Source organism: Pundamilia nyererei, unplaced genomic scaffold, assembly GCF_000239375.1.
Source record: "Pundamilia nyererei isolate P.nyererei 1_Seehausen unplaced genomic scaffold, PunNye1.0 scaffold00012, whole genome shotgun sequence".
NCBI classification, from domain to species: domain Eukaryota; kingdom Metazoa; phylum Chordata; class Actinopteri; order Cichliformes; family Cichlidae; genus Pundamilia; species Pundamilia nyererei.
The window spans coordinates 1173133-1188882 of record NW_005187413.1 but is presented as its reverse complement, the minus strand read 5'-3'; the positions used below and the strand labels follow the sequence as shown (position 1 = coordinate 1188882).

The 15750-nt window shown below is 38.8% G+C and overlaps 1 protein-coding gene across 1 annotated transcript; it reads left to right on the top strand.

The window, feature by feature from the left end:
• The first annotated feature begins 209 nt into the window (after window positions 1–209).
• LOC102201191 (protein-glutamine gamma-glutamyltransferase E-like) lies at window positions 210–12984 on the top strand. Its single transcript, XM_005724380.1, has 15 exons — window positions 210–314; window positions 1581–1751; window positions 3160–3414; window positions 3556–3674; window positions 4529–4657; window positions 4904–5081; window positions 5369–5504; window positions 7640–7749; window positions 7881–7996; window positions 8111–8237; window positions 9983–10128; window positions 11004–11178; window positions 11320–11483; window positions 12069–12202; window positions 12675–12984. The coding sequence occupies exons 1-15, from the start codon at window positions 290–292 to the stop codon at window positions 12820–12822; spliced, it is 2133 nt and encodes a 710-aa protein (XP_005724437.1). The 5' UTR covers window positions 210–289; the 3' UTR covers window positions 12823–12984.
• Window positions 12985–15750: the final 2766 nt, after the last annotated feature.

Sequence of the window (15750 nt, the reverse complement as noted above, 5' to 3'; positions counted from 1 at the left end):
GAGTCGATCCAGGTTTTGGTAAGATTCTTTACCCTGTGTGTGTGTGTGTGTGTGTGTGTGTGTGTGTGTGTGTGTGTGTGTGTGTGTGTGCATGCGTGCGCACGCGCAAGCAGCTTTTGAACAACCAGGAAATGGCTAGTCTAGCTGGTTAATCTAGTTTGTGAAATGGGGATGGGTGTAGGAGTTGGTTTAAAATCCACCATGGTTCAGCGTATCCTGTCAGTGTGATGGTCAGCGCCTTCCAGAGAGCTTCTCGCTGTACTTAAACTGCTGCAGAAAGTCTAGAAAGATGTCATCGGAGACCAGACGGTCAAGTAAGTACAGCAACTTTTGAATGTACATTAACTGAATTTTACCATCATTTACAATACATCGCACCTTATATATATTGTATGCATGAAGAATGTATTGTTATTTACATTTTCTTTTTAACACAAGATGTATTATTTACATAATAAAATGTATTTACATAATATTATATCACATGGTTTGTTAGAAGCAAAAGCAAAATAAAAAAGAGATTTTTAGAAAAGGTTGCATCTGTGTCAGTTTTTATCTGGTAAATTAAATACAATATCATAAAATGCTTATAGATGATGTGACTTCAGTCACCTTTGCAGTTTCTTTAAAAAAGCTTCTGGGGAATAAAAATGCATTGGATTAAAGCAAGTGAAGATTTTTTTGTGATATGCTCAACTTTATCACAATAAAAAACAAAACCCAGACAAAGCTAACGGCGTGCCTGTGGTCATTATCTCACAACCGTGAAAATCCAAAATATGTTCTGTAAAACAAAATTAGGTCCAGGTTCAAGTCAGTTTAAATACCAGTATGCCAGATTGATTTTTATACAGCATGCCTCATTCACACACATTACACAAGCACTTTTTTATGCCTCAGTACTTTCTGTCTAATATGTATACTCTGACGGAGACATCAGAGAACAACTAGGGGTTTAATCTTGTCCAATGTTCTTTGGCAGGCAGACTGAAGCAGCCAGGGATTGAATCACTAACTCTCCGATTAGATGACCTGCTTTACCTTCTGAGCTCCATTAAATTATTGTGCTTACATTTATCCATTTCTTGAGCAGACATCTATAAATAACCTTAGAATGAAACATCTGGCTTTTCTTATCTCAAGACCAAACTTACTTCTTAAATGCTGAAATGTGTTGCTGTTTCTGTTCAGTCATCCTAATTGTCCAGTTCTTGCATCAACATCATAACTAAAAAGTAGGACATGTTGGAGGAAAGGGGTTTTCAGATTTGAACTCAGCAAGTAAACTTTGTCAAAGTAAAGGTGCAATTCTTGACAGTTTGAAAAGATGGAGTAAACATATCACCACTGTGGGCTTTAGTCCTTAAGTGTGGAATAGTTAATTTGACATTTAAGGCAAACATATGGAGAGAAAAGGGAAAGGAAAACACACACACACACACACACACACACACACACACACACACACACACACACACACACACAAAAGACATTAACAGGATGAAGGTTCCAGTATCCTGGAAAACTAGCCACAATTCTTTTGATTTTGTCTGTTTCAGTTATATTTTTATTTTTTCCAGTTTTTAAAGGAGTCGGTCTCAACTATGAGATCAACAACACTGAACACCACACCAAAAAACTCTCAAAGGATCAGCTGATTGTGAGGAGAGGTCAGCCGTTCACTGTGAAAGTTGAACTGACGCAACCTTTCAACCCTGACCTTTACCCGCTCACCATCACTGCAGAAACAGGTTGGTCTGTAGTTATACAATGAAGATATTTTTTAAATTGCATATAACTTTCTTTTAATAGATTTTGTTTATTGAAGTAATAAAAGAACTGTTTGAAAATTGATTTCCATGTATCAACAGTGTTTTATGAGGGTTTTTTTTCTTGTTTCTGTTTTCTCTATTTTCTTCTTTTTCTCTGTTTTATCAGCAATATTAATGTTTCGGAATTCTTAATATGGATGTCTATCAAGACCTTTGTGAAACCCATTAAAAATGAAAGATACATGCGTGTTAGTGTAGTTTAAAAAGAGCTCTTAAACACAGGAGCCAGATATTTCAAACAGAGAGCAGGTTTTATATTTAGTAATAGAAAGAGAGATTAAGAGAAATTATGTCAGGTGATAGCAATGAGGGTGGAGCAGACAATTGAAAGGGTGAGGAGAAAGCTAGACATAACACAAAGGGGAAAGGCTCTGTTGTAAATAAACTAAGCTTTACTTCTTAAAGGCTTTCACCTACTAGCACAGTTGGATGTGACCAGAGTTTTTCTTTTGCTTTCAGTCATTGGTTGCAATGTCTTTGTTGGCATGAAATTAAAAAGGGAGGCAGTGACTGGCATGATTGAAATGTGCATGGAAGTACAGTACATAATGCAAATTCTAACAAGTTTGAAAGTTAATATTTACCCCAGCTGTCATAGAGTGAGAGGTGCAAGTCTATAATGAGACACATTTACTTGTTCTGTGTTGTACATGTATATGTGGTCAATATCTTAGTAAACATGGCTAAACTTTCAAATGGTAACCTATAATGCTCATTTATAGCTCCATAGATTTATTCTTGGACTGTGCTCAACTTTGAACCCATTTCCCCTTTTAATGCATAATTTAAAAAAAAGAGTAATGATGCATCTTTAAGGTACTGATTTATGTTTATTAAATTCTTTTTTTGGACATGGAAGGTCCTGTCAGGGACCATAGACGGTAAGTTAAAGATGGATCCAGTTGGTGTGACAGTTTCCACCAGTTTATAGACAGTGGTGTTTTAAAGCCTTGACCTGACTGACATGTCAAGGAAAAGGACTGAGAAACACGACACACACCTGCACTAGTGACTTGTCACTCATAGAGCATTGTTTCTGATAATAATGAAGAACAGCGTTGTAACAGGAACATGATGTTGCATTCAGTAAAATTTGAAAATAGGGACTGCGACCATAAACCATTAAAGTGCTTACTTACTGCTGTTTTCTCATAGTCTTCTTTGCAACTGCACTTTTTTAAACAGTCACCACCTGCTGGTCATTAGAATTAATGCGGGTTTAAGAAGGATAGTTTTCATAATGTCCATCTTTGGTGGTTAAAACGGTTTGATTGTATTGTATTGTTTATCTCTAGTTACCTATTACCTCTGTGAATCCTCTCAACAGGAAAACATCCATCCGAGAACCTGGGGACAAAGTCATGCTTTGGTATTCCAGACAAAATCAGCCGTTCGCCGTCAGCGAAGGCGGTATGGAAGGTGGAGCTTGAGAAGAGATCTTACCCACTAACGGGTTCCTTGAATTTGACCATTACCCCTCCAGCTGACGCTCCAATCGGAAAGTACAACTTAACTGCCAGATATAGGAACGAGGAAACCTTGTTGGCAACTCTGGTAGTGCTCTTCAATCCCTGGTGCCCTGGTAGGTTTGTTATCTTTCTGTCTGCTGCCAGTTTGCCTAACTGTCCATCAACACTGTTCATCTGTTGCTGTTGTTTTCCTTAAAAACACTATCCATTGATCTTTATGTCTTAAGTATTTATCCCTGTCCTTTTTACTGTAGATGATTCAGTGTCTCTCTCTGATGAGGCACAGAGACAGGAGTATGTGTTGAATGAACATGGCATAATCTATAGTGGAAGTGAGAACTACATCAGATCTGTTCCCTGGGACTTTGGGCAGGTATACACCACGCACACACACACACACACACACACACACACACACACACACACACACACACATACATATGTCGAGTGTTGTCTCATTGACATAATGCTTTCCCTAGCCGCTTACCCTAATCCTAACCATCAAAAATGAATGCCTAACCCTAACCCTTCCCCTAAACCTAACCATAACCCAATTGTAACCCTGACACTAAAATCACATTTTGAGTCTGAAAAATGCCTTCAAACTCATGGGGACTTGGGTTTTGGTTGGGCCCCACAAGTATGGTACATTTTAGATTTTGGTCTACACCAAGATAGGAAAAACCAGTACACACATACAAACACACTTTGTGTAGGTTTATTAGATTTTTGACACTGAGTTTAATAAATAGACACCAAATAGCACCATATTAAAAAGGCACAATCTTATCTTTCAAAATGGTAGCTACTGAATAATGCTAAAATGTTATTGCTACTGCATATTTTATTTTAAGGGTTTAAACACCATTGTCTTCACACCACTATAATATTTTATCTTCTATAAAGCAAAATAAAACTGGTTAATTTAAAGGGGTGTATACAGTATCTAGAATAATTTAAGATTCTTGATAAATGTTTAACACAAGAGAAAGAAGATGTAACCACCATCAACCTTTGCATAAGCAAAAACATATTTATGTTTGCTAATTGCTTGCAGGTAAATTTTAAGAATGTACTCACACAGAATGACTCAGTGAGTCACATAGATACAATCTGACACTACTGTAGATAATTTTTGACGATAAGTATGAATAGACTTGCTCTGCTATGAAGTATGAATGACTTACACCACTGTAGTTTAAGATAAGCTGCTCTCTTCCTGCCCAGTTTGAAGAAGACATGGTGAAGATTTGTCTGAAGATCTTGGATGTCAACCCCAAACACCTGGCAAATGCAGCCAATGATGTTTCTGCTCGCTGTAACCCCATCTACGTCAGTCGTGTGGTCAGCGCCATGGTAGGATATTTATGAATATACATCTGTTCTGTACAGATGTATTTTATTTGCAAAGAACATTTCTGCAAAAGGGTGATTTAAAGGATTATACTTTAAATATAAAAGGAATCAAGGTAACATGTAGGAAGGAATGGTTTATGGCATTTTGTTAATCAATGTTTTATAACCATTTTGAGGGAAACCATAGCTCACTTGTATAAATCACAATATAAGAAGGAGAACTTTGTTTTCCTTTTTTGCTTCCAGATCAACAGTAATGATGACTATGGCGTCGTGGAGGGACGGTGGTCAGGTCCATACTCGGGTGGGAATGAACCCACTCACTGGTCTGGCAGCTATCCCATCCTCAAGCACTGGTATGACATCAACTGCCAATCAGTCAAATATGGACAGTGCTGGGTATTTGCTGGCGTGATGTGTTCAGGTACTTACTAACTCTGCAAGTCCTTACTCACAGTACAACCGCCAATTTTCTAGACCAAAGTACTAATGTAGGATAATACTAGATGTTCTCTGGAAGTTCATAATATTACTGATATGCAGGGGTCTCATCTGTCTTTTCCTTACTTACAACTTTCTATCACTGGGCCAGCTAGTGGCATAGCATTAAGAATAATGATATTTAACAATAAAATCTAATGTACAATTTGACAAATGCTTCATTCACTTCTTTTCTTTTTTTGGCTGTTTTCTTTGTTTTTTGGGATCCAGTAATGCGTCTGTTGGGCATCCCATGCCGTGTGATCACCAACTTCCAGTCAGCTCATGACAATAACAAGAATCTCACCATTGATGTGTACCATGCTGACTATGGAGTGAGAGAGAAAGAGACCAAGGACAGTGTCTGGTAAGACATCTATCTACTTATCTATCTATCTATCTATCTATCTATCTATCTATCTATCTATCTATCTATCTATCTATCTATCTATCTATCTATCTATCTATTAGGGGTGCAACATACACAAAATTCACGGTTCGGTTCGATACTTTGGTGTCACGGTTTGATATTTTTTTCGATACAAAAAAATGTTCATGCCTTTTTAATTTGTCATTTATTAAAATTATAAATATATATTTTAACTCAAAAGTACAGTTTTTAAATTTAATGTTGCTGAAACAACAAAGTAATAAAATAATAAATCTATCTGATCGAGAAATTACTCGAGAGTTTATTACAGAGAAATGACTCTTTCCAAAATAAAAGCTATACTATACGCTTCTTCTGGGGTATATTCTCAGCAGCATATGAAACATATCAGGTCCCCATAAGGAGAATCACGTGCTAAAGGCTGTCTAAATGACTCGGGTAAAGTTTGTAGCATGCGTGCTTGTTGTTTTTGTCTGCTTCCACTTGTCTTTGCACTAGGATGATGTCGGTGTAAATGTGCAGTCATATTCGTTGTGTTCCCACTAGTGCTGTCAGCGTTAATCTGAAATGATGTTAACGCCACAACACAGCAAATCTCCGTTAACGAGCTACCACGGATCGCCCCGTGCTTCAGCTGGACGGCGTCAACACGTTAACGAGCTAACTGCGCTAACGCAGTAGTTCCCACCAATGTAATTGAGCATTGCGTGTCTCATCCAAATACTGTTTTACTTTTGTCCATGACGCGCTTACCTTCAGGGTCATACTTCACATGAAGACCAAAATAGTTCCAAAGGCCAGATCTGAATTAGGATGGGGGAGGTTCAATTTGCCATGTTGCAAGGAGAGCTTAGCTTCTGTCTTGCTAGCTTGCCTGCACCTCAGTGGATCTGCGCTCGACAGTGCAGCCTAGACAGAGTAGTCAAACGCAGATCCACTGAGCTCTCAACACAGACAGCATCGTCAGAAGAAAAGTTGATAAAATAAATTTAAAATTTAGTATTGTTCGATACATATGCGTACTGAACCGAAAGCACTGTATTGAACGGTTCAATATCGACATGAGTATTGTTGCACCCCTAATATATATATAGATATATAGATATATATTTTATTTTTTTCCCCACTCACCCTGCATGTGAGATTTGTTTGTCCTTTAACCTCGGGTCCTCAGCCAGAGGCCTGGCAGTTTGAGGGACCTATGAAGTCTGTGAGTCTTGGCTGGGGAGGGTCTGGCTTTTCATTTAATTTGTACTTTGCACTGCTGATTTACTTGTGGTTCCTGGAATATTTAAAAGTAGAATGGGAGTCCTCAGCTTTCAGGCCCCTGTTCTGTGAAACCAGTTCCTAGTTTGGAACTGGGAGACAGACACCATCTCTATTTTTAAGATTAGACTTAAACCATTTCTTTTTTATTAAGCATGTAGTTAGGGAAGGACCAGGTGGCCCTGAATCCTCTCTTAGTTACGCTGCAGTAGGTCTAGGCTATTGCAGGGGCCTCCCATGATATCTGGAGGATGGCGGGAGGAAGATCGATAGTAACATAAAACTGACTTTTGATTTTTTCCGTTATGGTGGACTAGGCCAAGAGTTAGGCTTTCAAAATGAATTAAAACTCCATCTAAGTCTATGATTAATTTGATTAATAGATTGAAGTAGAAAAGTAGAAGATTGTTGTCACTCTACCTCCTCATCCTGTGTTTCAAGCATTCTGACAGTGGGATGGAGGGGGTGTGGACTCATTTAAGCTAACATGATATAACCTGTTGTAACCAGGTTTCAGTAAGGCAGAACAAATTAATATGTTGTCAGTTATTAAATCATTTAATAAAAAGGACTTATAAGAGAGAGCCCTAATATTTTATAATTCACATTTAACTGTTTTACTCTTTGGTGCAGCTGAAGATGGTATATTATTCTTTCTTTGTAATTGTCCATGTTTAAATTAATTTGTCAAAATCATCAACAACCCCCCAGTTTTTGATCAACCACTTTAATTTCCTTATGCTGTCACTTAGTCCAGCTCTGTTGACTGTTCTGGACTTTCTAAATCCAGTGTTGAGTTTCCACTCACTCCAACATCAGAATGTTGTGTTCTGTATCTGTTTAAGGAACTTCCACGTCTGGTTAGAGTGCTGGATGACCCGAACTGACCTGGCAAAGGATGGAAAATATGACGGGTGGCAAGTTGTGGATCCAACACCACAGGAAAAGAGTGACGGTATGAAATTTCTTGTCTAAACTGTTTCTTCCTTTGTTTTATTACTTTAATTTATTGATAGTAAATATAAGATTAATTTCTAAGTATTGCGTTTGAACACTTTGTCTGAATGAGCTGCTCTACATATGCAGGTGTATACTGCTGCGGTCCAGCCCCAGTCAAAGCCATCTTGGATGGAGAAACTGATCTCAAATATGATGTCCCATTTGTCTTTGCTGAGGTCAATGCGGACTGCATTGACTGGCTGGTTAGTATACATAGCTCGACTCTATGAATACATGAATATCACATTTAGAAGGAAGTCTTTGGCAGAAATGTTTTATGTCTAGTTTTGTGTTCTAAATTGTTTTTTTGTGTTCAGTGTAAAGCTGATGGCACAATGATGAAAATGCTCTCTGACACCAAGTCAGTCGGACAGAATATCTCCACCAAGACTGTTGGCTCCAACACGAGGCTGGACATAACAGACAAGTACAAGTACAAGGAAGGTGAGTTCAGCTGACAAACTCAAAGATTTGAGCTGACCATTTCGTCCATTGCCATCCTGATATTATGAAACTATACACACGTGGACAAAATTGTTGGTACCCTTCAGTCAATGAAAGAAAAACTCACAATGCTCACAGAAAGAACTTTAATCTGACAAAAGAAGTAATAAATAAAAATTCTATATATCTTAACCAATGAAAGTCAGACATTGCTTTTCAAGTATGCTTCAACTGAATTATTAAAAAAAAAATGCATGAAACAGGCCTGGACACAAAAATGATAGTACCCACAGCTTAATATTTTGTTGCACAACCTTTTGAGGCAATCACTGCAATCAAACGATTCCTGTAACTGTCAATGAGACTTCTGCACCTCTCAGCAGGTATTTTGGCCCACTCCTCATAAGCAAACTGCTCCAGTTGTTTCCAGTTTGAACGGCGCCTTTTCCAGACTGCATGTTTCAGCTCCTTTCAAAGGTGCTCAATAGGATTGAGGTCAGGGCTCATAGAAGGCCACTTTAAAATAGTCCAATGCTTTCCCCTTAGTCTCTCTCTAGAATTGAGTAGTCTTGAGATTTCATTGTACCCTGCACAGATTCGAGACACCCTGTGCCAGATGCAGCAAAGCAGTCCCAGAACATAACCGAGCCTCCCCCATGTTTCAAAGTTGGGACAGTGTTCTTTTCTTGATATGCTTCATTTTTCCGTCTGTGAACATAGAGCTGATGTGCCTTGGCAAAAAGTTAAATTTTTGTCTCATCTGTCCACAGGACATTCTCCCAGAAACTTGACATATTCCAGTCTGGCTTTTTTATGATTTGTTTTCAACCATGGTGTCCTCCTTGGTCATCTCCCATGTAGCCTACTTCGGCTCAAACAACAACAGATGGTGCGATCTAACACTGATGTTCTTTGAGAATGAATCTTAGCTTGGATCTCTTTAGAAGTCTTTCTGGGCTTTTGTTACCATGCGAATTATCCGTCTCTTTGATTTGTCATCAATTTTCCTCCTGTGGCCACATCCAGGGAGGTTGGCTACAGTCCCATGGATCTTAAATTTCTGAATGGCATGTGCAACTGTAGTCACAGGAATATCTAGCTGCTTGGAGATGGTCTTGTAGCCTTTACCTTTAACATTATTTTCTTTCTAATCTCCTGAGACAACTCTTTCCTTTGCTTCCTCTGGTCCATGTTGAGTGTGGTACACACCATATCACCAAACAACACAGTTGACTACCTGGAGTCCTATATATAGGCCCACTGACTGATTACAAGATTGTGGACACCTGTGATGCTGATTAGTGAACACACTTTGGATTAACATACATGTCCCGTTGGTCACATTATTTTCATTCTTTTCTAGGGGTACCATCATTTTTGTCCAGGCCTGTTTCATGCATTTATTTTTTAAATAATTCAGTTGAAGCATGGTTGAAAAGCAATGTCTGACTTTCATTGGTTAAGATTTATGGAATTTTTTATTTATTATTACTTTTGACAGATTAAAGTTATTTCTGTGAATTATTTCATAATTTATGTCACATTTTGTATTATTGGGAATTTCAAAATTCAACTATATAAACCTAATGGAGTAATAGGAATTTGCAAAATATATTGCAGATGAAGATGTAATAAACTTCATCAGTAATGAGAAGGTTCATTTCATTATGGTCTGAACATTTGATATTATTTGATAAAAATTAATTTGTGAATCTTGAACTCAACAACATTTTCAATCCCCACAGGCACTGAGAAGGAGAGAACCGTATTTAAATATGCCCTCTCCAGAAATAAGGAGACAATGGGCAATGAAGGGGCCACAAACAGTACCAACGGAACATCTCCTGGGGGCATCGTTCCACAGCCAAAAATAAACATCCAATTTAAAGAGGTACATCACAGAGTTCCTGTTGTATCTCTTTATTTTTCTATTTAAGTGAATCTTAAATCTATTTTAGTACTTACTTGGTGTCTGGATTTTCTAAAAAATTGTATTATTACAAATGTAACAAAAAGTTACCTCTGTTGCCTTTTTAAATTAATTTTAATAAGTTAACCAAAACAGTTAATGAATAAAAGCTCATCCAATCCACCAGACCCCATAAAACCATAAAAAGGACTGAAAAAAGCACTGTCAATGTGAAATGTGTTATCTCTTATATGCAGTTCTATACTCAAGTGTCTACAGTATGACCATTTTAGCACACTTGTCCTGCTCTAGCTGAGCAGCCAGTTAGATGAATAACTGGTGGATTGGCTGTTTGCAGGATCATCATCTGACAAGTTTTCTTTTGAAATGTCATCAGGAGGCCCACAAATAGCATTAATGTTAACAACTGTGGTGGTGATTGGGCCAAATGTTTTTGTTGGAACTAAGGATTGCATTCGTCTTTACTGTATGTGCTTTAATGAGAATGAAAACGTTACGTTTTAACTATATCTTGTGCATGAAGCACACTGAATACTGTCTAATTACGAATCACTCATAGTTTATAGCCACTGGCTGAAATTAGCAAAGGCTGTGCTTAATGCTCTCTATTGTAAATCAATTTTAACAAAAAACCACCCAAAAACCACAACTTATTCAAAAAGAGATGACCATTACCGTTGTTACCTAAAAGCAAAGTGCTTATCTAAATTAAGAAAACTCAAATCTCACAAGCTGTTGTTTTAAGCATATCTTTTTAATCATATTTTAAGGAATTGTGCATAATAAACCTGGTGCACAGGGAATTGTACCTTATTCCTCTATTTGTGATGCTGCAGGTATCCAAGCCAATGGACGGTCAGGACGTGAGTCTGAAGCTGGTGCTGAACAGTGAGAGCAGCACTGCCAGGCCTGTGTCCATCAATATCAGCGTCCAGGCCATGAGATACAATGGCTCACCGGTTGAAAACATCCAGAGTGAGGTAAAGGAAGAGACACTGCTGCCTGGGAAAGGTGAGTCAATTGGCTAGGACTGAAGTGTTTTTTGTGGGGTGGGGTTTATTCTTAGATTAGAGATACCTCAAAGACAGATTGAGAGATCAGGTCATATGAGAGACTGCAACAACTATAATTCTCTCCCTCTGTCTGCTCCAGATCTGTCCATCCCTATCTTGGTCCCCTTCTTGGTGTACCATGAGCACATGGTGGACTCTGACAGCATGAAGATTTCAGCTATGGTCACAGATAAGCTGGAGCCGAAAAATGTCTACCTAGCAGTGAATGATGTCATTCTGTTGGATCCTCCAATCTCCATCACAGTGAGTAAAAAACTACCATCTCTCTCACTCTGTAATCATTCTGTAGCTTTGTTCGAAGAACAACTGACACATTAGCTCACAGCTGTTGTTATCTCCTGCTGTACTTGTTTTAATGATAAATATAATTATGTGAAATGAAATAAAGACTTGCTAAATTAGCACAAAACAAAAAGCACCATCGCTGCCAGTTGACATGTCTTGTATTTAAAAGTAACTGGTCATGGAGCTGGTACAGTTAAACTGAAACTGATTGCTACATGAGGAGTTAGGTCACATTATTACAGTTGGCAGTCTTTAATGTATACCAAATTTCATATTTGTCCTTCGGGATGGAACACTTGAGTGTGCCCAAACCTTTATCTGATATCATGCGCGATGGTCAGAGAGTGAGTGTTTTTCTATGTGCATGACTGTGTATAAAACATGCACCTCCTGTATCTGTGGTGTTGTATGATGTGGGCTGTCATATTTATAGCAGAAGTTGCATAAACTGAAAGTGACATACGTGTTGTGGTTTCTAATTTTTGGTTGAGAAAAATATTGCATATGCAAAAGTTTTTGAACTGTAAAATCTTTGTCTTTTAGACTCCCAGTCTGGCAAGCGTGAACCAAAGCACAACTGCTGAAGTGGTTTTCATGAACCCAGTCAACAAGACACTGACAGATTGCACTCTGACTATTTCTGGAAGTGGTCTCGTGGACGGAGAGCAAAATTGCATGTAAGCATGTGTGCATAATTTAAACTTATCTGGATTCTAAATGCTTGTGTACAGTTTTACACAACAAGTGTTGTGTGCACCAGTTTTTCCTCCATGTAGCAATGGCATTATTTCCGTCTTCACACCACCTCAAATGACACAGGCTCACTAGAAGCTGATCACACCTGGGTTTGGGTCCCTAACGTCTCGGGGCTCAGCTGGGGTCTTTCCCCTTTATCTAGCCACTGACTACAGTGCTCAGCAGTCCCTGAGATTTCTGTAATGGTGTGTAAAACAGTGGAGTAAAACAGTGGATGGGCCATTGAAATCAGGACAGCAAAATTCCAGTGGAGAAACTTCTGCTCACCTCCTTGGTCCATCTTGCAGCTTCCTCCTGTCGTCACAGTTCTAGGAACACAAGCTTTTACCAATCCGGTCTCACAAATTAAACATTAACCTTAACTGTTCTGTTTTACTCTTATGTTTCCCTCAGACTTCCAGACCTGAAACCAAGCCACAGGTTTCGTGTTACGTTTTTCTTACTTCCCAAGAAGACTGGCAAGAAGACCGTCCTGGCTGACTTTGACTGCTCCTCCTTCAGAGACCTCAAGTGCACCTGTACTGTCAATGTCCAACCATAATTCCTCAGAATCACAGGGTAGAAGCTGTGTAATTTTAGTCAGTAAATTAAAAAAAAAAAAAAAAGAAAAAGCTTGATGTAGACATTTTATTTTTACACAATTTGGTAAAGGGTCAGTAAGTGATTGCATAATTTTGCCAAATAAACTGTCAAAAATGTAAAACCTTGTGGATGTTTGGGTCATTTTTTGTGTACTTTAGAAGTGTCACAGTCTGGTGGAGGTAGACTGTAGGAATTTGTAAAGAGGACCCAAAATGCAGACACAAAAGGAACGTGGAACCAAAACTTGGGTATTAACAAAAAGCGAGCCATTTAATGAGGCTGGTAAGAAATGTACAAACAAAGAGCAAGGCTAACTGAAGCAAAACTAACATTAACCTAAACTGGGAGAACTAAACAAACAAGAACAACCTGGACATGAAACATGACGTGAACAACAGACGACCTGACAAAGGACGAACAGAAACACACAGACTAAATACACACAAGGGTGATTAGGGGAAGTGGAAACACATGGGGAAACAGCTGACACTAACGAGAAAAAGGAAGCAAAGCTGACTACACTGACGTAGGACATGGACCTTCAAAATAAAAGAGGCAACGTGAGACGCAGACATGACAATACAAACTTGACAGGGGTAGAAGACACAAGAGGAATCTAATAAACAAATGAACTTAGATAACCTAATGAACTTAAACATAAACCATAAACATCAAAAATAAACTAAAACTCAAAACGCTGGGTCAAACGACCCAGATTCGTAACAAGAAGTCCATCACACCAACACAACTCATTCTTTCTTTGCTGTTTGTTTGTAATCATTCATGCTCAGTATCATTCAGTTTACAGTCTCCTTGTGCTAATAATGTTTCTTATTATTATATAGGGCGACCGTGGCTCAGGGAGTTGGGAAGCATATCTGTAAGCGGAAGGTCACCGGTTCAATCCCCGGGCTCTCTGTCCTGGTCGTTGTGTCCTTGGGCAAGACATTTTACCCTACTGGCATTGGCCAGAGGGGCCGATGGCGCAATATGGCGGCCTCACTTCTGTCAGTCTGCCCCAGGACAGCCGTGGCTACAACTGTAGCTTTCCTCCACCAATGTGAGAGTGAATGAATAATGGCATTGTAAAGTGCTTTGGGTGCCTTAAAAAGCGCTATATAAATCCAATCCATTATTATTATTTGTTGTTTGGGACACAAGAGAACAGGTGTGTCATAAAAAGAATTATGATACAGTATAACGTGTCTGTTTGCGTCACTCTACATTTACTTTTGTTCAGTCATAAGTAAAGAGCATTTTATTTATTATCATTTGGTTATTGTTACCACCATTACTTTATTTAAATTGTTTGCATAGTTACACCATTGTTAGTCACATATCTGCACCACGAACTTGTACAGAAAGTACAGCACTGATGTTTTATATAAATGTCACATTTTGTATTATATGTCATCACTACTACCACATACACTGAAATAAAAGCTGACACCACTGCACATTGTAAGCTGTTACTGGGACATCAGATACAAATTCTGCACTGGTGTTGTCATCATCCCTCAGTGGCCTAAAGGAGACATTAGACCGCAGTGTTACTCAGACCATACAGTGTGTTTCAGAGTCAGATTTGTGAAGAAAAACAACTGACAATATATTTGTTCAGGAAATGCAAAGATTTGCTTTTAAAAGAATGTACAGCTGGAATATGAAAAGTCAAAATGGACAAAGTTTTAATACAAAAAAAGTTGAAAAACATACAGAAGGAATAACCTTACAATGCCACTATTTACTGGGAAAAATCCAAAGTATGTTCTTTATCTAATTATTTTAAGAAATTCTGACATTTCATAATGTCTAAAGTAGTGGTTGGCTAATTGTCTGACCTTCCACCAGATAACAATTAGCAGGGCTTTAATTAAAAAAAAAACAACAATTTAAAAGCCCATTATAAAATGGAGTGGGTGGAAACAAGTGTGAGGTGTGTTTTGTGACAGAAGGATATCATCAATAGGGAAAATGAAAGTTGCTATGATGTATGGTTTCAAGACAGTGGCCCAAACAAAAAGATCAGGAGGCCGAGGTGGAGGTGGCAGAGCTGAAAATGTTAAGGTTTTCACTGGGAGTGACCAGAATGACGTTTCTGTGTCTGTGGGGTCATCTTGTCTAATTTCACAGGATAAAATTGTGATTTAATTTGATAGTTTAAAACTAATAAATAAAAAAAAACATATGTGCAGAAACAATCATTTTTACTTGATGCAGTCAAAATTGATTGTGTCTCCATTTGTGAATTGATTTGAAATAAACCTTGTTTTTTTCCAGCATTATAACTTCAGGTTGCGGCGGTTTTCACCTTCTGTTCTCTCCGTGTCTCAGGCCTGCCTCTGTGCCGACACGTGAGATGCACCACATTGTGGAGGATGTCATAAAAATGGGTGGAGCTCACAGTCAAAGGTTAGAGCTTTATTCACAATGTGCTTATAAAAACTACCAGAAAAAGCTGCTGGCGTCTCTGCTTGCCCATTTTCATCTTTGGTTATCGGAGACTGACATGCCTGTAAAACAGAGATAGCTGCAGCAAAAAAACAATTAGAGCTCTCGACTGTGTACTCGACTCCCCCTGGCTTCTGCTCCGCGGCTGCTGAGTGAGCCCTCATCTGGGACTCTCCTCATCTCTTTCTGGGACAGTGGCGCAGCTGCCCCTCTGTTGGTCTTCCTTGGTCTCTTGTGTTCTGGGGGCCTCTGGATGTCTGGAGTCTTGATCTCCTCCATACCTGCTTCATGCCCTGGAGGACGGGGCTGTGGCCCCCCCACACCCTCTAGCAGATCATTACATGAAGGAACCTTTTAAAAAACAAAAAACAAGCGCGTCCATGCTCACAGGTGTACACACGGGTGATCACACCCACAAACTACACCCTTTTTGGCT

Coding starts and splice junctions, on each gene's coding strand:
- LOC102201191 (XM_005724380.1), top strand. CDS start 290: ATGTCATCGGAGACCAGACGGTCAA. Junction 315..1,580: donor ATCGGAGACCAGACGGTCAA/GTAAGTACAGCA, acceptor TATTTTTTCCAG/TTTTTAAAGGAGTCGGTCTC. Junction 5,505..7,639: donor GAGACCAAGGACAGTGTCTG/GTAAGACATCTA, acceptor TATCTGTTTAAG/GAACTTCCACGTCTGGTTAG.